This window comes from Oncorhynchus masou, chromosome 27 (assembly GCF_036934945.1).
Source record: "Oncorhynchus masou masou isolate Uvic2021 chromosome 27, UVic_Omas_1.1, whole genome shotgun sequence".
In the NCBI taxonomy this organism is placed as follows: Eukaryota; Metazoa; Chordata; class Actinopteri; order Salmoniformes; family Salmonidae; genus Oncorhynchus; species Oncorhynchus masou.
Window position 1 is genome coordinate 49117253 of NC_088238.1, and position 25433 is coordinate 49142685.

The window sequence follows — 25433 nt, forward strand, 5'->3', positions numbered from 1 at the left end:
ATAATTTCTCCCCAGCCAATTCTGTTCTCCCCTCTAAATACCATCAAAGTTTCACTTTGAAATGCTGCTGTTGCCTTTGTCAACACTAGTTGTGGTCTTGACCCAACTGTTTCACGTTGGTGACCATAGTAAATCAACCGAGGGGCAAAATGTCACAAGTTATGGAATAGACTCTGGGGGAGGGTGTTCAACAAGGCACAATTTTGGTTCACATTTATCCATGCTTTGATTAGGCTTGATGATACCAAGGTGGGGCCGGTGCCAGCCAAATGACCGGTGTCAAACACCAGTGGGGGCAGTCCACAGTTTAGCACCAAAGCCAATCCCAATCTACTGATCCTTCAATTTCCTCAAAGAGTAGTGCTGGAATGCTGTCAAAGGGTGAAACAGTGCAGCCAATTTTTCTGAACTCGTTTCAAACTGAAATTCAGAATTTTATGTGATTCCAATTCCTAATTCCTAACCACATTCTGTGGTTTTCCCAAAATGACAGCTTGGCGTGATCGGTTCTGTGGCGTCTTAGACGGGGGGAAACAATGGTCTTTGTTTGGTGGATTACGTTAACCGAGTCACTGAAAGGTTATGTTTCTGATATGTTTTTGTCAGTTGTTTACGAAGATGGTGGACCTACATCTTATACTGATTGACTGTCAAGTAGTCACAGACATGACTAAGATTAAAATTCTGGGGTGGCATCCATGTATTGAAAAAACTCAATCGTACAAATTCAACACTATCACCTTTGTCACTGCACTGGCAGAATTATCAGTAAAAGTACAGAATATTAAACCATTTGAGATTTCCTTTATAGAGAAGCAGAATAACTTGTGGGGCGAGTCAGGTAGTGGTGGAGGTAGACCGCGTGCAACCTATCCCAACTTCCCCCTCAGGTTCCAAAACTGCCGACCACAAACTACCTGGCACATTTCAAACTCCCTTTGCAAGAACACGCTAGGCCTGCTTGCCATGCTAAAATGTAAATGACTGGATAATGAAATCTGAATTAATTTACCTCAGAGTACTTTAGGGGATTCCCTTGTTCCCTTTTAGGGAATTATCCTTGTGCGCTGATTAGATCGAACCTGAGATTCTGTAGAAGCCTCTGCAGCCATTTTGGAAAGATGTAGAAACACAGCCAAATGCACTGTTTAATATAAGAGCGCAGCAGCTACTGACAAACATTATACGCTTGTGATTTGGATGTTGGAAAATATTAAGTCTCTTCAATTTTCATCTGCCACAAGTAATATTAAAGTATATAAAAGTGAAAGTTTCTATGGCAGGTGTCTAACATGTATACTCTACCAAATCTGTCAAAGTTATTTTTCAAGGTGAACATTGATGTTACAATCACGAGAAATGGCTGATGTTAAAAAAAGCCTGTCTGCTGAAACAAAACAGAACACAAGATCACACTCATTCTCAACGTCGAGAGTTCTCACTCCACCAGAGTCCAGTTAAGTGAGGAACAAACGGAAAATCTCCCACCCCATACTTTTTTATACGTTCAACTTGAGTGTATCTTTATATTATGCAACATTGATAACTTACAATTACAAAATTTTCGCAGGTTTCTTACATGCATAAAAGACTAACATCCCTCATATACTGTCCTTCCCCATAGTAATGGTTCCGTTTGAAATTCAAAACCTCTCCAGTCCTTCCAAATAACAAGAGATTATCCCTGCTTCATTTGTAATAATAACCATTCCCTCTGTCTTGACTCCGTGTCAGCTTTGGGAGAGAATTACTGTGCGACAGCAGTTGGCTCGGGTTCATATTACTGTATAGGAGGGTGACCATGAGAGTTGATTATTGACTTCAGGAAGCAGAGGAGGGAACATGCCCCGATCCACATCAGTGGGACTGCAGTAGAGATAGGGCTGTTGCGGTCATAACATTTTGTCAGGCGTTATTGTTATGCAAATGATTGCTGGTCTCAAGGTAATTGACCGTTAATTAACATAAACAGGTTTAGCATCTCCAGGACACCGCGAATACAAGCCGCCGATGAGCCACTTTAGAACATCTACATTAAAAACTGTCTAATAAAATAATTGATCACACACCATCACAATGAATTCATTATTTTAGTCAGGTCGAAAACATAACGAGATGAAGAAAATGTATTTCAGAACAGAATACGAGTTGGCCTACTGTATGTTATCTGGCTATGCGCCCTGCCATAGGCTTGTTCAGCTTTTAAATTGAACCTTTATTTAACTAGACAAGTCAGTTAAGAACAAATTCTTATTTACAATGACGGCCTAGTAAAAGCGGGTTAACTGCCTTGTTCAGGGGCAGAACGACAGATGTTTACCTTAGTTAGCTTTGGGATTCGATCTAGCAACCTTTCGTTCCTGGCCCAACGCTCTAACCACTATGCTACCTGCCGACCCATTTAGCTGACAAGATATGCCATTATTTTATAACATTTTATAGTACGAAGAATATATTTGAGCTAAGCTGAATGAAATAGAATGGATATTTTTCTTATTACAGAGATGGTTTGACTATGAAGTGGCTATGTTGAGCGTAGAAATTGTAATTTGAAACAGGTCCTAGATTTAGCGATATTGGGCAACTTTAGTTGTGAATGATAGCAACCGTATAATGTATTAGAAAACATATATGGGCTGCATGATGCGACGATCGGTGAATTGAGAAAGTAGCAAAAAAAACATATTGCGCTCTGTTCCTTGCCTCAGAACGGCTGTGCAGCCTCTCATCAAGTGATCGTATTTTCACCCATCAGACTATAATCAATATATTCTTGTCTTTACTAATATGTCAAATTAGTTTGGATTTAGAATGGCCCGTTATCAAATTGGCAGGAACAGGGGCAAAAAAATCTATGTAATCTGTATGCACTTGAATAGTGAATGGAGGCTACGCGTTACCCTACCGTCCGTTTTTTAGGCTACTTTGGTTTTATAGCTGAGCATGCGCTTAATATGAGCAGCTAAAAAAATGAATATCAAAACACTCGTTTCACTCCACGCATCAACCGCTGTCCAGCTCAGTCACGGACCAGGATGTCTTGCTCCCAGGCAGACTAAATAACTTTTTTGCCCGCTTTGAGGACAATACAGTGCCACTGACACGGCCTGCAACGGAAACATGCGGTCTCTCCTTCACTGCAGCCGAGGTGAGTAAAACATTTAAACGTGTTAACCCTCGCAAGGCTGCAGGCCCAGACGGCATCACCAGCCGCGCCCTCAGAGCATGCGCAGACCAGCTGGCTGGTGTGTTTACGGACATATTCAATCAATCCCTGTACCAGTCTGCTGTTCCCACATGCTTCAAGAGGGCCACCATTGTTCCTGTCCCCAAGAAAGCTAAGGTAACTGAGCTAAATGACTACCGCCCCGTAGCACTCACTTCCGTCATCATGAAGTGCTTTGAGAGACTAGTCAAGGACCATATCACCTCCACCCTACCTGACACCCTAGACCCACTCCAATTTGCTTATCGCCCAAATAGGTCCACAGACGACGCAATCTCAACCACACTGCACACTGCCCTAACCCATCTGGACAAGAGGAATACCTATGTGAGAATGCTGTTCATCGACTACAGCTCGGCATTTAACACCATAGTACCCTCCAAGCTCGTCATCAAGCTCGAGACCCTGGGTCTCGACCCCACCCTGTGCAACTGGGTACTGGACTTCCTGACGGGCCGCCCCAGGTGGTGAGGGTAGGCAACAACATCTCCACCCCGCTGATCCTCAACACTGGGGCCCCACAAGGGTGCGTTCTGAGCCCTCTCCTGTACTCCCTGTTCACCCACGACTGCGCGGCAACGCACGCCTCCAACTCAATCATCAAGTTTGCGGACGACACAACAGTGGTAGGCTTGATTACCAACAACGACGAGACGGCCTACAGGGAGGAGGTGAGGGCCCTCGGAGTGTGGTGTCAGGACAATAACCTCACACTCAACGTCAACAAAACTAAGGAGATGATTGTGGACTTCAGGAAACAGCAGAGGGAACACCCCCCTATCCACATCGATGGAACAGTAGTGGAGAGGGTAGTAAGTTTTAAGTTCCTCGGCATACACATCACAGACAAACTAAATTGGTCCACTTACACAGACAGCATCGTGAAGAAGGCACAGCAGCGCCTCTTCAACCTCAGGAGGCTGAAGAAATTCGGCTTGTCACCAAAAACACTCACAAACTTCTACAGATGCACAATCGAGAGCATCCTGGCGGGCTGTATCACCGCCTGGTACGGCAACTGCTCCGCCCACAACCGTAAGGCTCTCCAGAGGGTAGTGAGGTCTGCACAACGTATCACCGGGGGCAAACTACCTGCCCTCCAGGACACCTACACCACCCTATGTTACAGGAAGGCCATAAAGATCATCAAGGACAACACCCACCCGAGCCACTGCCTGTTCACCCCGCTATCATCCAGAAGGCGAGGTCAGTACAGGTGCATCAAAGCTGGGACCGAGAGACTGAAAAACAGCTTCTATCTCAAGGCCATCAGACTGTTAAACAGCAACCACTAACATTGAGTGGCTGCTGCCAACACACTGACTCAACTCCAGCCACTTCAATAATGGGAATTGATGGGAAAGGATGTAAAATATATCACTAGCCACTTTAAACAATGCTACCTAATATAATGTTACTTACCCTACATTATTCATCTCATATGTATACGTATATACTGTACTCTATCATCTACTGCATCCTTATGTAATACATGTATCACTAGCCACTTTAACTATGCCACTTTGTTTACATACTCAGCTCATATGTATATACTGTACTCGATACCATCTACTGTATCTTGAGCAAGCATTACATTTATCTTATAAAAAACAATCAAACATAATCACTAGTTAACTACACAAGGTTGATGATGTTACTAGTTTAACTAGCTTGTCCTGCGTTGCGTAGAATCAATGTGGTGCCTGAAATTGTGTCACTTCTCTTGCGTTCGGTGTAAGCAGAGTCAGGGTATATGCAACATTTGGGTCACCTGTCTCAATGCGAATTGTGTGAAGACCATTTCTTCCTAACAAAAGACCGTAATTAATTTGCCTGAATTTGACATAATTATGACATAACATTGAAGGTTGTTCAATGTAACAGCAATATTTAGACTTAGGGTTGCCACCCGTTCGATAAAATACGTAACGGTTCCGTATTTCACTGAAAGAATAAACGTTTTGTTTTTGAAATGATTGTTTCCGGATTTGGCCATATTAATGACCTAAGGCTCGTATTTCTGTGTGTTTATTATACTATAATTAAGTCTATGATTTGATAGAGCAGTCTGAGCGGTGGTAGGCAGCAGCAGGCTCGTAAGCATTCATTCAAACAGCACTTATTAGGTGCATTTGCCAGCATCTCTTATCAATGTTTGAAGCACAACTCTGTTTATGCCTTCAAGCCTATCAACTCCCGAGATTAGGCTGGCAATACTAAAGTGCCTATAAGAACATCCAACAGTCAAAGGTCTATGAAATACAAATGGTAAAAAGAGAAATAGTCCTATAATAACTACAACCTAAAACCTCTTAACTGGGAATATTGAAGACTCATGTTAAAAGGAAACACCAGCTTTGATATGTTCTCATGTTCTGAGCGAGGAACTGAAACGTTAGCTTTTAAACATATTGCACTTTTACTTTCTTCTCCAACACCTTGTTTTTGCATTATTTAAACCAAATTGAACATGTTTCATTATTTATTTGAGGCTAAATTGATTTTATTTATGTATTATATTAAGTTAAAAAGTTGTTCATTCAGTATTGTTGTAATTGTCATTTATTCCAAATTTATATATATGAAAAAAAATAATCGGCATTGGCTTTATTTGGTCCTCCAATAAATCGGTATCGGCGTTGAAAAATCATTATCGGTCGACCTCTAATGTCGATGAGATATTCTGTATACCTGAAGTGTAACGGATCTCGTCCTCCTCTGAGGAGGAGGAGTAGCGAGAAGGATCGGAGGACCAATGTGCAGCGTGGTAAGTGTCCATAATGTTTAATCAAACAGAACACTGGAACAAAACAAACGTGAATAAACGCAACAGTCCCGTGTGGCAACAAGCACTGACACGGAAGACAAACACCCACAACTCAAAAGTGAAACCAGGCTACCTAAGTATGATTCTCAATCAGGGACAACGATTGAAAGCTGCCTCTGATTGAGAAAATACGAGGCCGAACACAGAAATCCCAAATGATAGAAAAACAAGCATAGACAACCCACCCAACTCACACCTTGACCATACTAAAACAAAGACATAACAAAGGAACTAAGGTCAGAATGTGACATGAAGGTAATGTGTCAATTAATTAATTATGAAAATATTTTTTTTAAATCCATATCACGTGGCTATTCAAAATCAAATTCACTCATTGTAGGCTAACTGTAAGCCTCCCTGCACAATGAATGAACCAACAGCATGGCCTAGGGCTCCACGTTCTCAGACTCATGGACAGACATTTTGGAGTGGTGCATAAGGTAATCAGTCCATCCAGTATGCATTATAATACAATCCACGCTCAGAGGTGAGTACTAGAATTAGTTTAATTTTGGAGTATAGGATCGACCAATTATGTACCAAAGACATCAAAAACCTGTTTTGTTTCATGTTTTTCTGCCATGTGTAATATGCGGTAGGCTATGTATTGTAGAGAGGCACAATCATTTTCATTCGGTTATTTTTTTGGGGGGCCTTGCATTTGCATATCCTCTAATATGTGTATGGGAGTTATGAATGATTCATCACCTTAGAAAGCACTGTCCATTTAGTTAGACTAGGCTTTGAAACAACATCCACAACAACCATATTTTACACTGTTTCAACCTGCTTTTGAACTTTTCTTCAAATTTATCTTCACAGTGAGGTGAGTTTTAAAAGTATGATAGGCCTACTGTTTAGATAAATGTTTGATGTGATTTACTATTGTATTTGCATTGATGTCAGAGTGGTTAGATGGACAATAGAGCCCTGAGTACCAGGCCATTAGGACCTGATGGAAGTTACCAAGTTGGGTACTACCAAAGCATGTCCCGAGTGCATAAAAGGAGATTACCGTGACTCAACAGTCACTTGAAATTGTACTGCAGTCATGACTCATGACTGCCGGTGTGGCGCTAACAGTCACTGAAACAGCCCTAAGTAGAGAGTCACGAGTTTTTAAGTTCCTCGTCATCCACGTCGAGGACTTGTCGTGGACCAACACCACCCCTTGTCAAGAGGGTGCAACAGCGTCTCTACTTCCTATGGCGGCTGAAGAAATTCTGCATGCGCCCCCAGGTCCTGTCCAAATACTGCCATTGCATCACAGAGGGCGTCCTGACCGGTTGCATCATGGCCTGGTATGGGAATTGCACCGCCCTTCAGCAAAAACAGACCAGTATATCACTGGGACCGTGCTCTCACCCATCCAAAACGGTGCCTGTGAAAGGCACGCAGCATCAGAGTCCCCAAACACCCCATCCACAAGTTGTTCTCTAGCTTACCGTCGGGAAGTCCAGATCGCAGCATAAAGTCTGATAGAAACGGTCTCAGAGACCGTTTCTATCTACAAGCCATCAGACTGCTGAGCACTGGAACTGGACTGACCACCTGCTCTGATTCTCCACACCTTAGCACACACCCACACAGACATACACACAGTGTACAAAACATGAAGAAACCTGCTCTTTCCACAACAGACTGACCAGGTGAAAGCTATGATCCCTGATTGATGTCACCTGTTAAATCCATTTCAAATAAGTGTAGATCAGGTATTCCCAAACTGGAGTATTTGACGTACCCCCGACGGCGGTCTACGCGCAATGCCGTCGGGGGTATGTCAAATACTCCAGTTTGGGAATACCTGATCTACACTTATTTGAAGTGGGAACAGCAAATATTTATTTTATAAACATTTTTTTAAATGTTCTTTACATTTTCAAAGAGTACATTTATATTTTCCAGCAGGGCTATACATTTGTGTGAGTTTTTTCCCCTCGACTGAGAAGGCACGTTTCACTGCCAAAAATAAAATTAAAACCATCTAGTGTTCAGCGAAATAACAATGTCAAGTACAGGTAGCCTAGTCAAATAATCAACATCCAAATCACATTAACTGTTACTCTCTCGCGGGAAACCTTCACTCTTGCGCAGACATTTAGAAACGAAAGAAAAACTAAGCCACGGGAATTTGAGCGAGAATTAAGACTACTAGAGTAGTATGACATGTATAATAGCAACAGATACCACTAATAAGAAGGGGCTAGAAGTGTCTTATATGGTGAGATACCGAGTGGCTAGGACAGGCAAGCCCCATACTACTGTGGAGGACTTAATACTTCCTGCTATGGCTGGGATAATGCTGGAATAATGCTGAGACAATGCTGGGGGAAAAGGCCAAAATAACTATACAGAAAAAGCCTTCATCAAACAACACTGTTTCACGACGCATCAGTGACATGGCAGGAGATGTTTTGAAACAATTACTGCTTCGCATACAAGCCAGTGAATTATATGCGTTACAGCTGGATGAGTCAACAGACGTGGCGGGCTTGGCACAGCTCCTGGTATATATCCGTTACGTTTATGGGGGGGTCAATTAAGGAAGAGATCCTCTTCTGCAAACCACTGGAAACCAGGACAACATGAGAGGATGTTTCTTAAAGTGCTGGATAGCTTTGTGACATCAAATAGTCTTTGGTGGTCAAGATGTGTTGGTATCTGTACTGAAGGCGCAAAAGACATGACAGGGAGACATAATGGAGCGGTAACACGCGTGCAAGCAGTTGCTCCCGACGCCACCTGGGTATACTGCAGCATCCACCAAGAGGCTCTTGCTGCCAAAGGAATGCCTGACAGCTTGAAAGACGTTTTGGACACTACAGTGAAAATGGTTAACTTTGTTAAAGCAAGGCCCCTGAACTCATGTATTTTCTGCATTATGCAATGATATGGGCAGCGACCATGTAACGCTTTGAGAGATGAGCTTTAAGTTCTCTTTACTGAAAATAATTATCACTTGTCTGACTACTTGCATGATGACGAGTTTCTCACACAACTGGCCTATCTGGGTGATGTTTTTTCTCGCCTGAATAATCTGAATATGGGATTACAGAGACTCTCTGCAACTATATTCAATGTGCGGGACAAAATTGAGGTTATGATTAACCCTTTCATGCGCTGCCTCCAGTCTACTTTCCGATATCTGAACAAGAGAGCCTCATCGAAATTGCAACATGCGGTTCTGTGAAAATTGAATTTAAAATCAGAAGCCACTGCCAGATTTCTGGATTGGGCTGCGATCAGAGTATCCTGCCTTGGCAAATCACGCTGTTGTCACACCCTGACCATAGTTTGCTTTGTATGTTTCTATGTGTTTTGGTTGGTCAGGGTGTGATCTGAGTGGGCATTCTATGTTGGATGTCTTGTTTGTCTATTTCTATGTCTGGCCTGATATGGTTCTCAATCAGAGGCAGGTGTTAGTCATTGTCTCTGATTGGGAACCATATTTAGGTAGCCTGGGTTTCACTGTGTGTTTGTGGGTGATTGTTCCTGTCTCTGTGTTCACCAGATAGGACTGTTTAGGTTTTCGTTCATTTATTGTTTTGTTAGTTATTTCATGTCTAGTTCCTTTATTAAAGAACATGAATAACCACCACGCTGCATTTTGGTCCGCTTCTCCTTCACCAGAGGAAAACCCTTACAGCTGTTAAGACACTGATGCCCTTTGCAACCACATACCTATGTGAGAGTGGATTCTCTGCCCTCACTAGCATGACAACTAAATACAGCCATAGACTGTGTGTGGAAAATGATTTAAGATGGAGACTCTCTCCAATGCAACCCAACATTGCAGAGTTATGTGCACCCTTTCAAGCACACCCTTCTCATTAAACTGTGGTGAGTTATTCACAGTGTTATATGTAAGATGGCTAAATAAAGAGCAAAATGATTGATTATTATTTGTGCCCTGGTCCTATATGAGCTCTTAGTCACTTTCCCAGGAGCCGGGTTGTGACAAAAACTCACTCATTCTTATGTTTAATAAATGTATCGTATAGTGTGTGTGTGGCAGGCTTACAATGATGGCAAAAAAAATCATTTGAGAGTGCGCTGATCCTGGTGCTAGAGGGGGTACGCAGCTAGAGGTTGAATGTTTGAAGGGGTACAGAACTATAAAACGTTTGGGACCCACTGGTGTAGATGAATGGGAGAAGACAGGTTAAAGAAATATTTTTAAGCCTTAAGACAACTGAGACAAGGATTGTGTATGTGTGCAATTCAGGGGGTGAATGGATTGGCAACACAAAAGATGTAAGCGCTTTTGAACATATGGTAGCAGGTGCTAGGTGTCGAACTGCAACTCTTCTGGGTTTTTCACACTCAACAGTTTCCTGTGTGTATCAAGAATGGTCCAAAACCCAAACGACATCCAGCCAATGGCAGGTCAGTGGTCGAAAACAAGTAATTGATTGATAGAGGACAAAGGAGGCTGACACAAATTGTGCAGAGCAACAGTTCTAGTCAACTGACACTCCAGTCCAACTTTAGTGCCCAAAGACCCCAAAAATTATGCACAATTCATCGTAGCTTGACATGAATGGGGTATATGGCAGCCGAAGATCTTAGAGTTCCACTTCTTTCAGCAAAAAAACCCAAGAAACTGCATTTGCAGTGGACGAAAGGAACGAAAACACCGGACACTGAAGAATTAGAAAAACATTGCCTGGTCTGTTGAATCCCGGTTCCTGCTGTTTCACGCTGATGGGAGGACATGGGTATGGAGAAAACCACATGCATCCATCACACCGCATGTCAACATTGCAGACAGATGATGGGGTGATGGTGGGGTGGGTTCTCATACATTGGGCCCCTTGATAAAAGTGGAGCAACGTTTGAATGCCACAGGATATCTGAACATTGTCAATCAGGTGCACCTCTTTGTGACAGCAGTTTATCCATCTGCAAATACATGTTTTTCAACAGGATAGCACACCATGCCACATGGCTAAGATTGTTCAGGTATGGTTCCACGAACATGACGGTCAATTAATCTCACTGCAGTGGCCTGCCCAGTCACCAGATCTCAATCCAATTGAGCACCTGTGGGATGAGATGGAACAAGCTATTTGGAGTCGAGATCCACTACCAGCCAACTTGACACAACTGTGGGAAGCATTGGAGTCGACATGGGACGATATATACCACGCATATCCCGTACATAAGACTAATACAAACTTGAAACCTGTTATCTTATGCAATGTTGGTAACCTACAGGTACACAATCTTACAGTTCTCTTACATGCATAAAATACTAGCATTCCTCATATACTGTCCTTCCCCATAGTAATGGTTCCGTTTGAAACTCAAAACCTCTCCAGTCCTTTCAAATAACAAGAGATTATCCCTGCTTCATTTATAATAATAACCATTCCCTCTGTCTTGACTCCGTGTCAGCTTTGGGAGAGAATTACTGTGCGACAGCAGCTGGCTTGGGTTCATATTACCGTGTAGGATGGTAATAATGTGGACTCAGTGGACCTCATCTCATGCCAGGGCACCTTTGGCCCTCACAAAACACTGTTGTTGCCACAGTACCCAGAGATTTCACGGCCATGGCTGAAGAGGGCTAATCAATTCCCCCCACTGCCTGCCACACAACCAGCTGAAATCCCAAAACGCACCAATGCACACAGACAGATAGACCTGAAGCAGAGGAGAAACCCCCTTTTTGAGGGCTGTGGTCTGAGAAAGGAGGGAGGGTGTGGAGTAAGGTTGGGGGGGGGGCAAGCGCATCACTGCATGCAAACAGACCAGGGCACAGAATATTTTTTTGTAGTCGGAGGAGAGAGGGTGAGGGGATGAGGAAGGGAGGGAGCTGGAAGGCAGAAAAGCAGGGATGCTTCAGCATGAGGCCGGGCTGGCATTGTGTGTGAATCCCTCTGCCGACACCTCTAGCCTTGGCTTGGCTTCATTAGAATGACAAAGCAAAGAGCTTCACTGGATGGGTGGGGGTGGGGGGGAGCACAATGGGAGCTGCTTTCTAAGGTAAATGCGCCACTGGCTACACGGTTCTTTCACACAGAGAATGAACTCGCCAGCTGCAACGACTGGCCGTATACTATGCATTAAGACGAAGTAAAGAGCACTAAAAGACTTCCTCGGAGTTGGAGGATCAAAGAGGCTTACACTTAGCGTCAGAAAAAGCCCCTGGTTCATCTTACGGCCTTCCACTCTGAAATTCTAGCATCTGACCCACTTATAAAAACCAGGAGGGAAGCTCTCCCCAAACCCGTAAACAATTTGAGAGTCAGGTGAGTTCAGGCATGTGGCTACTCCAAGCGCAACTCAAAGAACCACGGAGTATGACATGCACTCATTGCAGTGCAGTGATATTCTGATATTCTAGGTACATTCTAGGTAAAACTTTCAAACTTTAAATCACTGTGACCCAACATTAGGGGATGAGTTAGTTCTATCCAACCTTCAACCGCTTGGCTATGGTTTCAGAACCAATACCAGATGACTGACTGCGGCCAAAAAAGGTTTCAAGTACCTCCCACGGGCAGATTCCTGACCCTTTTAACAAGACCTGGAAAAATTTGATGGAAAATATGCCCTTAAAATTCCCCATCGATGCAGTCATCTGTTACTGTAGCCTTGGGTAAAAGCTATTAATGGTCTGGTTATTTTATCTGCATGAAGCCATTCCAAAGCGATAAATCACCAGAGGTCCACAACACACGAGCCGAGAGCATTTCCTCTGAATCTCGGGGGAAACACGGGCGGTGAGATTCCAAACTCCAAAGACAGACGCTTTGCGCTGCGGCAGGAACGATGAATTTCGGCAGGCTCATGCCATCGTTCCGAAGCACACTCAATATTGACAGAGCACACCGCCTCAATAAATGTCTTTGCTGCCTATTGACAGGGAGGCAGAGAAAGTAGAGCAGGCCGAGTCTCCCCTCTCTGCATTGCTCCTCTCTAGCCTTCACTCTTACTTTGACTAACCTTTATTTTGCTCTCCTAACTCTCACTCTAGCTCAAAGTAATAGGTATACTTTCAACTAAGCTAAATTCTTCCTCACTAACAGGTGTAAGAATAGCTCACAGAATCATTTTTACTCCCATTAGAATCACTAGATATTCTTCGGACTTCTGAAAAGAAACTAAGAAATTCCTGGTGTGTGGAACAAGCTCGGATTGGATTCTGCATCATAACGGCAATATAGAACAAGGACCAAGTCTATAATAAATAAAGCACGTGTCTAACAAAGCCCAGACCTCAATCCAATTGAGAATCTGTGGTATGACTTAAATATTGCTGTACACCAGCTAACCCATCCAACTTGAAGGAGCTGGAGCAGTTTAGCCTTGAAGAATGGGCAAAAATCCCAGTGGCTAGAAGTGCCAAGCTTTTAGAGACATACTCCAAGAGACTTACAGCTGTGATTGCTGCAAAAGGAGGCTCTACAAGGTATTGACTTTGGGAGGGTGAATAGTTACGCACGCTCAAGATTTTTTTTTGTCTTATTTCTTGTTTGTGTCACAATAAAAAATATTTTGCATCTTCAAGTGGTAGGCATGTTGTATAAATCAAATGATACAACTCCCCCCCCCAAAAAAAAAAAAAAAAATAATAATTCCAGGTTGTAAGGCATCAAAATAGGAAAAATGCCAAGGGGGGGTGAATACTTTCACAATTGGCCATACACCACACCCCCTCATGCCTTATTTATTTTTATTTAAACTAGGTAAGTCAGTTAAGAACAAATTCTTATTTACAATGACGGCCAACCAAAAGGCCTCCTGCAGGGATGGGGGCGGGGATTAAAAATACAAATGTTTAATATAAACACAGGACAAAACACACATCCAACAAGAGAGACAACACTACATAAAGAGAGACCTAAGAAAACATAGCAAGGCAGCAACACATGACAACACAGCATGGTAGCAAGACAACATGGTAGCAACACAACATGGTACAAACATTATTGGTCACAGACAACAGGACAAAGTAGAGACAACAATAGATCACGCGAAGCAGCCACAACTGTCAGTAAGAGTGCCCACGATTGAGTCTTTGAATGAAGAGACTGGGATAAAACTGCACAGTTACAGTGTTTGTTGCAGCTCGTTCCAGTCGCCAGCTGCAGCGGACTGAAAAGACGAGGGACCTCGCATCCAGGGATGCGTGTTCTTCGGGACCTTTAACAGAATGTGACTGGCAGAACGGGTGTGGTATGTGGAGGATGAGGGCTGCAGTAGATATCTCAGATAGGGTGGAGTGAGGCCTAAGAGGGTTTAATAAATAAGTATCGGCGGGTAGACAGATGACCAGTATAGAGTGCAGTGATATGTCCTATAAGGAGCGTTGGTCACAAATCAGATGGCCGAATGGTAAAGAACATCTAGCCGCTCGAAAGTACCCTCACCTGCCGATCTATAAATGATGTCTCTGTAATCTAGCAAGGGTAGGATGGTCATCTGAACCAGGGTAGAAACCAAGTCTAGACTTAACTTTAGCCTGCAGCTTTGATATGTGCTGAGAGAAGGACAGTGTACTGTCTAGCCATACTCCCTAGTACTTGTATTAGGTGACTACCTCAAGCTCTAAACCCCAAGAGGTAGTAAATTACACCTGTGGGGAGAGGGGCATTCTTATAACCAAACCACATGAACTTTGTTTTGGAAGTGTTCAGAACAAGGTTAAGGGTAGAGAAAGCTTGTTGGACACTAAGAAAGCTTTGTTTTAGAGCATTTAACACACAATCTGGGGAGGGGCCAGCTGAGTGTAAGACTGTATCATCTGCATATAAATGGATGAGAGAGCTTCCTACTACCTGAGCTGTTGTTGATGTAAATTGAGAAGAGTGTGGGGCCTAGGATTGAGTCTTGGTGACAGGCAGAGGCTGAGACAACAGATTTTCTGACTTTATACACTACACTCTTTGAGAGAAGTAGTTAGCAAACCAGGCCAAAGACCCCTCAGAGACACCAATACTCCTTAGCCGGCCCACAAGAATGGAATGATCAACCATATCAAAAGCTTTGGCAAAGTCAATAAAAATAGCAGCACAACATTGCTTAGAATCAAGGGCAATTGTGAAGTCATTGAGGACCTTTCAGGTTGCAATGACACATCCATAACCTGAGCGGAAACCAGATTGCATACCAGAGAGAATACTAGAGACATCAAGTACGGGCAAGGAGGCATGGCTGAGTCAAATATGAATCCTGACTTAATGAAGTGAAGAAGAGCCCAGCCATGCGCTTCTTGTCAGTAACAACCACATCATCAACATTAAGGGACATGGGCAGCTGTGAGGAGGAGGGTTTATTCTCCAGGTCTTTAACTGTTTTCCAGAACTTCTTGGGATTAGACCTGCTCCTTAAAGTAACTAACTTTGGCCTTCCGGATAGCCCGACTGCACTTATTTTTCATTTGCCTGAACAAGAACCAGTCAGCTTGAGTATGCGTGTGCCGAGCCTTTCGCCAAATGCAATTCTTGAGGTGGAGTAACTCTGCAAGATCACGGTCGAAGCAGGGGCTGAACCGGTTTTTAATTCTCATTTTCTTTATGGGGTATGTTTGTTAACAATACCACTGAAAATATCAAAAAGGAAGGTCCAAGCAACTTCAGAGGGGATCAAGCTGATTCTATACCATTTTACAGAGGCCAGTTGATGAAGGAAGGCTTGCTCATTAAAGTTTTTCAAACAGTGATCACTAAGGTCATTACAGAAAACACCAGACTGATATCCTCACAAATAATCCTGATGGGTAATATCAAGAAGAGTAGCCTTCTCTGGGTGTTTGGAGTCATACCTTGTGGGATTGGTAATAATCTGAGAAAGATTTAGGGATTCCCATTGCTTTAAGACTTGGTCAGGTGGTTTAAGAATGTCCCAGTTTAGGTCACCTAGCAGGACAAATTCAGATTTAGTGTAAGGGGCCAGGAGAGAGCTTAGGGCAGGTAGGGTACAGGCCGGTGCTGATGGAGGACGATAGCAGCCAGCAACAGTCAACAAAGAGCTATTTGAAAGTTTAAATGCTCAAAGTCAGCAAATCAAATTGTTTGGGGACAGACTTGGTGGAGACAACCGAGCACTGAAGTTTATCCTTGGTAATGTGCCACTCTCCCACCTTTGGAAGATCTGTCTTGCCGAAAAAGGTTATAACCAGAAAGGGTTAACATCAGTATTCAAAACGCCCTTCCTTAACCACGTCTCAGTAATGACCAACACATCTGGATAGGAGCTTTGAAATAACACTTTCAATTTATATTTTTTTTAGGAAATAAGCTTCTAGTGTTAACGTGCAGAAAACCCAGGCATTTAAAAGACAGAAAACAGTGAAGCAGATACCAAGTCAGGTTTGGGGCGACCAACAGTAGATGGGCCAGGGTGTAAATGCACATTTCCAGATATCACCAACAATAATACAATCAAGGCACGGCATAGTACAGGGAGAGCTCTGTAGTGCTGATGTATGACATCTGAATGTGCATCAGATGGCAACAAGATCATATTGTACAGTAATTTCAGGTAACATGAATACAAAGTCAATGAGAGCTGGTTAGAATGGGAGGCCAAAAGACCGTGTAACCAAGAGAGTCAGAGTCCCAAATGTGGGAACAAACAGCCTGTCCCACAGTTGGGAAAAGAAAGTTCGTATTCAAAAAAACATGCAGAGGTCATGAGGCGAATAGCGCGATAGCAAAACACACAAGAAAAATAACGACGTGGGGCTAGCCATTGTAAGTTCAGAGTCACTCGCGCCAACCGTGCCTGTGTGCTTAATTGCTTAAATATACCACGGCTTTCAGCCAATCAGCACTCAGGGATTGAACCACCCTGTTTATAATATGGCATATCTGGTAAGGGTGATTAGGTTTGTTTAAGACTCACTGAAAAGATGCCGGCACATTCCGGAAGTACGGTCCTACTAAGAGCATCCCATTGTCCGACAATAGTTAACCCTGGAGGCCATACCTATTTTTAACCCTCTCTAGTGCCATCCAAGTGCTGGATGCCTCCTGGTTTTGTGTGACCTGGATGTTCTGTTGGCATGAAGCCAACATGCATTTCATAAGGCCCCTGATTCTTCTAAAATCTACTGGATTGTCATGCAGAATTTCTGTACTGACCGGTTGTAAGTTGCAATAGATGTGCAGTGAATGTGTGTCTCGTCAAAGAGCATGTGAAGAGCAAGACATGATTCTTGATATCGATTGGCACATTGCAGTGTTATTCCTTTTTTTGTGCCGGCCACAATTTAAATGCATATACAGGGAAACAGGGATGAAAGGCACAATTGACACTCATTGTTGATTCTGTCATGGTCAGAGCTTGTGGGAAACATGAGAATATTATGAAAAATAATAAGACTCACAATCTTTCCAAAGTAGACAGCCCGGTGAAGGATCCATTCCTCAATTCCTGAATTTTGTTGTTGCTTAAAATCCTGTGAAGAAAAAAAAAGAGATGTATCAACCACTAAAAATGTCTACACCAATAAGACACCACAAAAGACCACATTTTAACGACAAAAGTACAGCAGCTTTCAGCAGCAATTAGTGTTAGTAGAATTTCAACTAAACTACATTTCACATACTACAACGAGCTCATTACCCAACCAGGAGGAGCCTACTATGGACATGTTTAATTCCATCAACACTGAAAGAAAGCTAAGCTCTATTAATCCCATTGTCTCTCAACCCTCCGTTCACGGAATGTTCTCTAGCGCCGAGAAGAGGGGAAAACAACTTTCTTCTGCCCACTGTGTACTCCCATGATGCTAAATTGGTAGCATGTGTCTCTACAGTGTACAATTCATCCAGGTAGGCGATATGCGATAACGTCTGGTGCGTACTTTCCGTCAACCCGCTTCCGCTTTGATGTTTAAAAGGTATAATAATCGGATCCAAATATGCTGTGACTCACTTTGAGATTGTTTCCAGAGTGCTACATGAAGTCATTTGATGTAACGTTATAGGCTTGATCGTAGACACCGGCAGTTCAGGTGTTTGGTCTCAAACTTCAATAATGATAGAGTCGTTGGCAACCAGGTATTATCGTTTCATAGGGGCTAGATCCACAAGTCACTGGTATTGCTGAATCTAGGATCAGACGAGTCCAGGTCAGGGCAACAATGACTCAATGAAAGTATGCTTTATTTGACTGAGATAAATCAGATTTCTAGATAGTAAGATGCATCACATCCTTAATGAATTACCTCAATAATCTATTCAATCAGATAAAATAGCAAGTATTGTACTTTTTAACCTCTTATGAAATTGAGAAAAGCCCTCAGAAGATGCTATGAGGTTATCAACATTGTGGCAGGCAACGGAGCTCCACTCAAAAAGCAGTCCACAATTTGATAACACCTCCATCATTCAACCGATCTATTTAGATCAGATTGTGCCTCAATTTATAAATGCACCAAAGGTCTCTTCATTCAACGGTGGAAAACGGGAGAGGCCTCGCAGAAAACATGTCGTTTGAAATTCGAGTTTCAAATGTCAAGACTAGTGCAATCACATGACCAAAGCTTTAGTTCTTTTTTTTTTATTGGGGGCTTCAACAAAAAGTATCACACATCGGCAGAGAAAATGTCCTGTGTCAGAAGAGCATACATTTGAAGTAGAGTTCGATGATTAATCGGAATGGCCGATTAATTAGAGCCGATAACGTTTTGTTTTCGAGATGATAGTTTCTGGATACGACCATATTAATGGCCTAAGGCCCGTATTTCTGTGTGTTATTATGTTATAATTAAGTCTATGATTTGATAAAGCAGTCTGACTGAGTGATGGTAGGCACCAGCAGGCTCGTAAACATTCATTCAAAGAGCACTTTCGTGAGTTCTGTCAGCAGCTTTTCGCAATGGCTAGCTAGTTAGCGGGATGCGCACTAATAGCGTTTCAAACATCACTCACTCTGAGACATGGAGTAGTCTCAGAGCGAGTGCTGCGGCTTTTGTGGAGGGATGGGTAACGCTGCTTCGAGGGTGGCTGTTGTCGATGTGTTCCTGGTTCGAGCCCAGGTAGGAGCGAGGAGAGGGACGGAAGCTATACTGTTACACTGGCAATACTAGAGTGCCTATAAGAACATCCAATAGTCAAAGGTATATGAAATACAAATCATAGAGAAATAGTCCTATAACTCCTATAATAACGACAACCTAAAACTTCTTACCTGGGAATATTGAAGACTCATGTTAAAAGGAACCATCAACTTTCATATGTTCTCATGTTCTGAGCAAGGAACTTAAACATTAGCTTTTTTTAACATGGCACATTTGCACTTCTCCAACACTTTGTTTTTGCATTATTTAAACCAAATTGAAGATGTTTCATTATTTATTTGAGGCTAAATTGATTTTATTTATGCATTATATTACGTTAAAAATAAGTGTTCATTCAATATTGTAATTGTCAAGGCTTAGTAATTGAATAGTGATGTTTACTCCTATGGGAAGACCCAACTGGCTTGTGTTGTGGTCATCCTAATTTTGGACTTTCGGGAGGGGATGTGGTGGGTTACACAACCAGTACCGACAACCCCCGGCCAGATTGGAGTCATTACAGGTGTTGAGGACTAACTTTATTACAGGGTTGGCTAGTGAAGACTATCGATATTTTCTCTTCCCTGCTCCCAACCCCTCAGAGAGGAAACACAAACCGTTCCTGTGTTTCACGACTGGCCCCGTGGCCCGTGCATTCTTCTCCGCGTGCTGAAACTCCAGATGTCGGGGCTTGGTGAGGAACGAGACTGCAAAGTCTATCACTGCTCTCGACACATACTGATGATTTAGGCAGAGCCACAGGGGATTCACACAAAGATCTTGGGTCGAGAAAATCATTGAGGAATAACTGGTCTGACCCAGATTTATATGGCCTATGATGTTTTATTGTAAGGTTCAGCGAGGGATGATTTAAATTCCAGTGTGAATGCTAAGTACATCAATGGCTTTTTTACAGATGATAATGAGCACAAAGATGAAAGCAATTAATGCATTGAATGAATTATGTTTATCTATATATTTGGGGGGGGGCTCTCTGCTGCCATGAAGATGGCACCAACAGACATGGTAGCACTGCTTCTTGCTCCTCAGCAACTCTGCAGTATGTTTTTTTGTGTGTGTTGTTTCTTACATTATTATCCCAGAACGTTTGTGTTATTACATACAGCCACAAGCATTTCGCTTCACCCGCAATAACATCTGCTAAATGTGTACGTGACCAATAAAATTGGGTTTGATACGTTCATGACAAGTTCAATATATTTTCTCTCTCATGACCTGAGTGACGTGTAGACACATGCAGCTACAATTGCAGATTTGTTTATCCACAAATATCCCTGCTACTTCCATAGAAAACCACATAATTGTATTCAGAATTAAAAGACATAACAGCTATATTACAAAACACACACACTCTTAGGAATTATTCAAGTCCGGCTGGATAAATATGCACTTCCAACCTTGTGACTCGCCAACTGTCAAAATAAATCTGTGTAAGAGGCTTCTCCTGAGAGTCATGAGCTCTGTTCTCCCTTCCCCCTCTCTTCCTCCCTCCCTCTCTCCTCCTCTCCCTCTTTGTGTCCCTCCTTCCTCCATTCCACCCTCCCTCTCCCTCATTCTGACTGGTGTGTGACCTCAGTGCGAGGAGAACTGCTTAGCTTGCACGACTGCAAAGACTAACTTGTATATATAGGTTTACCATAAACTACGACCTCTGAACAATGCGTGTTTATAGTTCTGCCGTCTGAGCACTCATACAATTCACATATTCATTGGGATAAGGGTTCTGCATTGTAGATAGATATTAGGAGCCTACAACAAAGAATATTTGTTGTAAAGAATAGATGTTGTAAAAAATAGATGTTGTAAATGCTGTAGAATATTTGTTGTAAAGAATAGATGTTGTAAATGCTGTAGAATATATGTTGTAAAGAATAGATGTAAAGCAGTAGAATAGATGTGAAGCACGGCAAAGAAGTAGGCCTATAGACTGAGCCACTTCAGCCTGACTGAGCCGGACATGCCTAGTTAAATAGAGGTTAAATAAATAAATAAAAATACAAATTTCAAAAGTGAATGTAGCCAGCTACAACACCATGTATTGATTCTCAATAGGTAGATAAATCAAGCACTGAAGAACCATATCCAGAAAAGGTGGACAATCTTTTGGCAGTCTTGACACCTTTGACCAATTCAATGTGTTCGATCTGCAGAGGGCAAGTGCCTAGAGGCAAGTGTCTGCTTCTCAGTTTACGTTTGCCTCTGGGAGCGTCTACACGTCTGGGAGCTTCTACACATCTGGGAGCGCCTACACGTCTGCATTCGGAGCGTCACACTCGAAGGTACTTAGCATCTGAAATCAGCACCACCTGTAGGTTGTCTCCATCTCACATTTGACTGCGAGCTTCCTGGCACTGGTAAATTCCTCAGGGCTCAGGGGCAGAGGAGGGGAACCACCCTTATCTTGACGCAAAGATAAAACCGCCTTGAGCATGAGCCAGGAACAAAAGAGCAGTGGGATCCAGACAAATCTCATGTAATATGCACTAATGTTCTAGGGACTGAAAAATCACATGAATTGTAGCCTATAATCACACAAACTTTGCTGTCAAACCCAACCATCTCCATTGTTAACTAACATTTCACCAAATGCATTGGGATAATTCTGTTCTTTGCACGCTCTTGGAGTGAAGCAAATAATTCAAAGACAAAAACACAATCTATATTACAGTTATTCTTTCCCAGAAGGAGCCTCACAGTCTTGAGGCTAAGTTTGCACTCATTTTGCATGAGAAAATCCAGCCTTTGAATTGCACCAGCCTCAGGTTATTAGCACAAAGTTAACCAGGGATTGAGGAAAAAAAGCCAACCACTATACGACCCCCTCAAAGGCAGTAGGCAATCAAAGTCAACTGGTGCTCTCTCAACACTTGAGACATAACCCTTTAGAAAACACAGGGGTAAGAAGTTTGACTGCATAAAAAAAATAGATATATTTTCAGGCAATGACCCCCTTACAAACAGGCACATTTTTACCACATTCTTACCTGCATATGCCTCGTTACACCTCCAGTGTACATGCCGGCATTGAGTGGTAGTAGTAGTGAGCAGATGTGGGTGGGCGTCCCATTTTAATAAATCCATTGAATATACACTGTCAAAAACAAATCCATTATCACTTCGTCTAGACAGGTCCTAAGAAACATAAGACTAATAAAGATGTATTTACAAAACAATAGAATGGCATATTGAGTTTGTTACGTCCAACTGAATGAAATCAATAGTTCATTATTTTGTTCATTAAAACAGACAAGACACACAGCCAACACACATCTTTTGTAGTAAGAATATAACCAAATAAAAAAATTGAACCTGTGTCACGGGAACGTGTGGAACCGCTGTCGTATAAGTTAGTGTTGAAATATATTTAGAAACAGAGCCCAAGCTTTTTTGATCCACATGTCATCTCTTTCCTACCCTCACTCCACTTTGTGAGTGAGCAGGCGTAGGGTCTTACATTGAGAGCATCTTCATCATGATATCGATAGAAAATAATAGCAATCCTATTTTCAAAAACATGGAAGTCTCTCACAACCTCCGCTGGCCTGCAATCGAGCAAAATAAGAAACCCACACTTGATTCGGGCTACATGATTGCATGGTAAATGTTTCTGATCAGTGATAGATGAGCTATACCACCTCCACTTATTTGCCCAGACAGAAACCAATTAACTAAATAGCCTATACAGATGGGGATTCAGTGAAACAGTCACATTGACTGAGACAAGTCAGTGAAGTCACAGGCTTTTGGTTGGGAGTAGGCCTACGCCACTAGGCCACTGTAGGACAGTAGGCCTACGCCACTAGGCCACTGTAGGACAGTAGGCCTACGCCACTAGGCCACTGTAGGACAGTAGGCCTACGCCACTAGGCCACTGTAGGACAGTAGGCCTACGCCACTAGGCCACTGTAGGACAGTAGGCCTACGCCACTAGGCCACTGTAGGACAGTAGGCCTACGCCACTAGGCCACTGTAGGACAGTAGGCCTACGCCACTAGGCCACTGTAGGACAGTAGGCCTACGCCACTAGGCCACTGTAGGACAGTCGGCCTACGCCACTAGGCCACTGTAGGACAGTAGGCCTACGCCACTAGGCCACTGTAGGACAGTAGTCCTACGCCACTAGGCCACTGTAGGACAGTAGTCCTACGCCACTAGGCCACTGTAGGACAGTAGGCCTACGCCACTAGGCCACTGTAGGACAGTAGGCCTACGCTACTCAGCCACTGTAGGACAGTAGTCCTACGCTACTAAGCCACTGTAGGACAGTAGGCCTACGCTACTAGGCCACTGTAGGACAGTAGGCCTACGCTACTAGGCCACTGTAGGACAGTAGGCCTACGCTACTAAGCCACTGTAGGACAGTAGGCCTACGCTACTCGGCCACTGTAGGACAGTAGGCCTACGCTACTAGGCCACTGTAGGACAGTAGGCCTACGCTACTAAGCCACTGTAGGACAGTAGCCTACCCTACTCACGCCTAAGCCACTGTAGGCCTACCCTACTCAGCCACTGTAGGACAGTAGGCCTACGCTACTCAGCCACTGTAGGACAGTAGGCCTACCCTACTCAGCCACTGTAGGCCTACCCTACTCAGCCACTGTAGGACAGTAGGCCTACGCTACTAAGCCACTGTAGGACAGTAGGCCTACCCTACTAAGCCACTGTAGGCCTACCCTACTCAGCCACTGTAGGCCTACCCTACTCAGCCACTGTAGGACAGTAGGCCTACCCTACTCAGCCACTGTAGGACAGTAGGCCTACCCTACTCAGCCACTGTAGGACAGTAGGCCTACCCTACTCAGCCACTGTAGGACAGTAGGCCTACCCTACTCAGCCACTGTAGGACAGTAGGCCTACCCTACTCAGCCACTGTAGGACAGTAGGCCTACCCTACTAAGCCACTGTAGGACAGCCACTGTAGGACAGTAGGCCTACCCTACTCAGCCACTGTAGGACAGTAGGCCTACCCTACTCAGCCACTGTAGGACAGTAGGCCTACCCTACTCAGCCACTGTAGGACAGTAGGCCTACCCTACTCAGCCACTGTAGGACAGTAGGCCTACCCTACTCAGCCACTGTAGGACAGTAGGCCTACCCTACTTAGCCACTGTAGGACAGTAGGCCTACCCTGCTTAGCCACTGTAGGACAGTAGGCCTACCCTGCTTAGCCACTGTAGGACAGTAGGCCTACCCTACTAAGCCACTGCGAGTGAAGAGCAGAAAATGTTAAATAATAATCTACTTGTTAAACTACATAACATGCTGGCAAAAGGTTCTAATAAATGAGTCAACTAGACAAGGTGATCATGAGTAGCACTCGCCTCAACTAAGCTAGCATTCAGTGAAAACAAAAAAGCTGACATTGATTGATTTATCAAGACATGTACCCGCTTGTCTCAACGTAGCGCGGTGGTATTGGCCACACGCGGGTAGGCTATTGCTTAGAATTAATGACAACGATTGGATGACTCTGGGAGTTTCAGTAAGCAACAATTTGATGCATGCCTTCAATTGCATTAGTCTACTTTATTCCAATATTTCCATCATTCAGTGATATGGATCCAACCAGTTGTGGTTAAGGAAACAACATGCCTCGCAAAGTTTAGAAAATGGCAGGAGGATGATTAACTGGAGCTGCTTAGCAACCATTAAGAGTTTAAAAGAGTAGTGCGTGCCACTGCCGCCTCAGCATTACGGCTACGTATCATACTAAGCCGTAAGCAGAAGTTTACCCAATTATCGTTTTTGGCTTTGATACTGGCAATACCTTCCAGATATAAGGAAAAAGCTGAAAAAAAGTTGGCGGTAGGATAAAGTCGGAGGAAAATTGATGCGATTGATTATTGCTCAAAGACCTGGAAGCGTCTTCAGCAAAATTATGGCCTGAATACTGTCTCCCACTTGGAAGACAAAGGCCTCGTCTTTGAAAGAATTAACTTTTGTTAGGGCAGAGCTGAAAAGGACACTTGTCATTCAAGCACCGACTATGCTGTGTCACTCTCCCATAGTTATAAGCCTGAAAATATCCCCTTTCAATTCCAGTAAGCCACGGTATAAGAACGTATAGAAAACGGTCATCTTACAACTCCTTCAGGTGCATGGTATACACGGTGCCAACATCCAAATACTGGGCTGACAGCCAAATGAATAGAAACCAAGAACTGGGGCCTTCCAGATAGACAAACAGGAAGGACCATGTCCTTATACGGAAATTCAGATGCACATACATAAGACAAAATGTATAGCCTAGCCTTGAAAATCAACTTGAGACCCAAGTATGGTCTGGCAAACCACATGCTCAACAGGTCTGAGTGCGTAATGAGAGACCGTGAGCTGCTTGGCTG

General features: G+C 43.4%; 1 protein-coding gene across 1 annotated transcript in view; it reads right to left on the reverse strand.

The window, feature by feature from the left end:
• The window catches only part of LOC135516336 (adhesion G protein-coupled receptor A3-like), a 61406-nt gene that overhangs the window by 27249 nt on the left and 8724 nt on the right, over positions 1-25433 (reverse strand). Inside the window, exon 2 of the mRNA XM_064940569.1 lies at positions 17392-17463. Coding sequence (XP_064796641.1) covers positions 17392-17463 — 72 coding nt within the window. The remainder of the gene's footprint in view (positions 1-17391; positions 17464-25433) is intronic.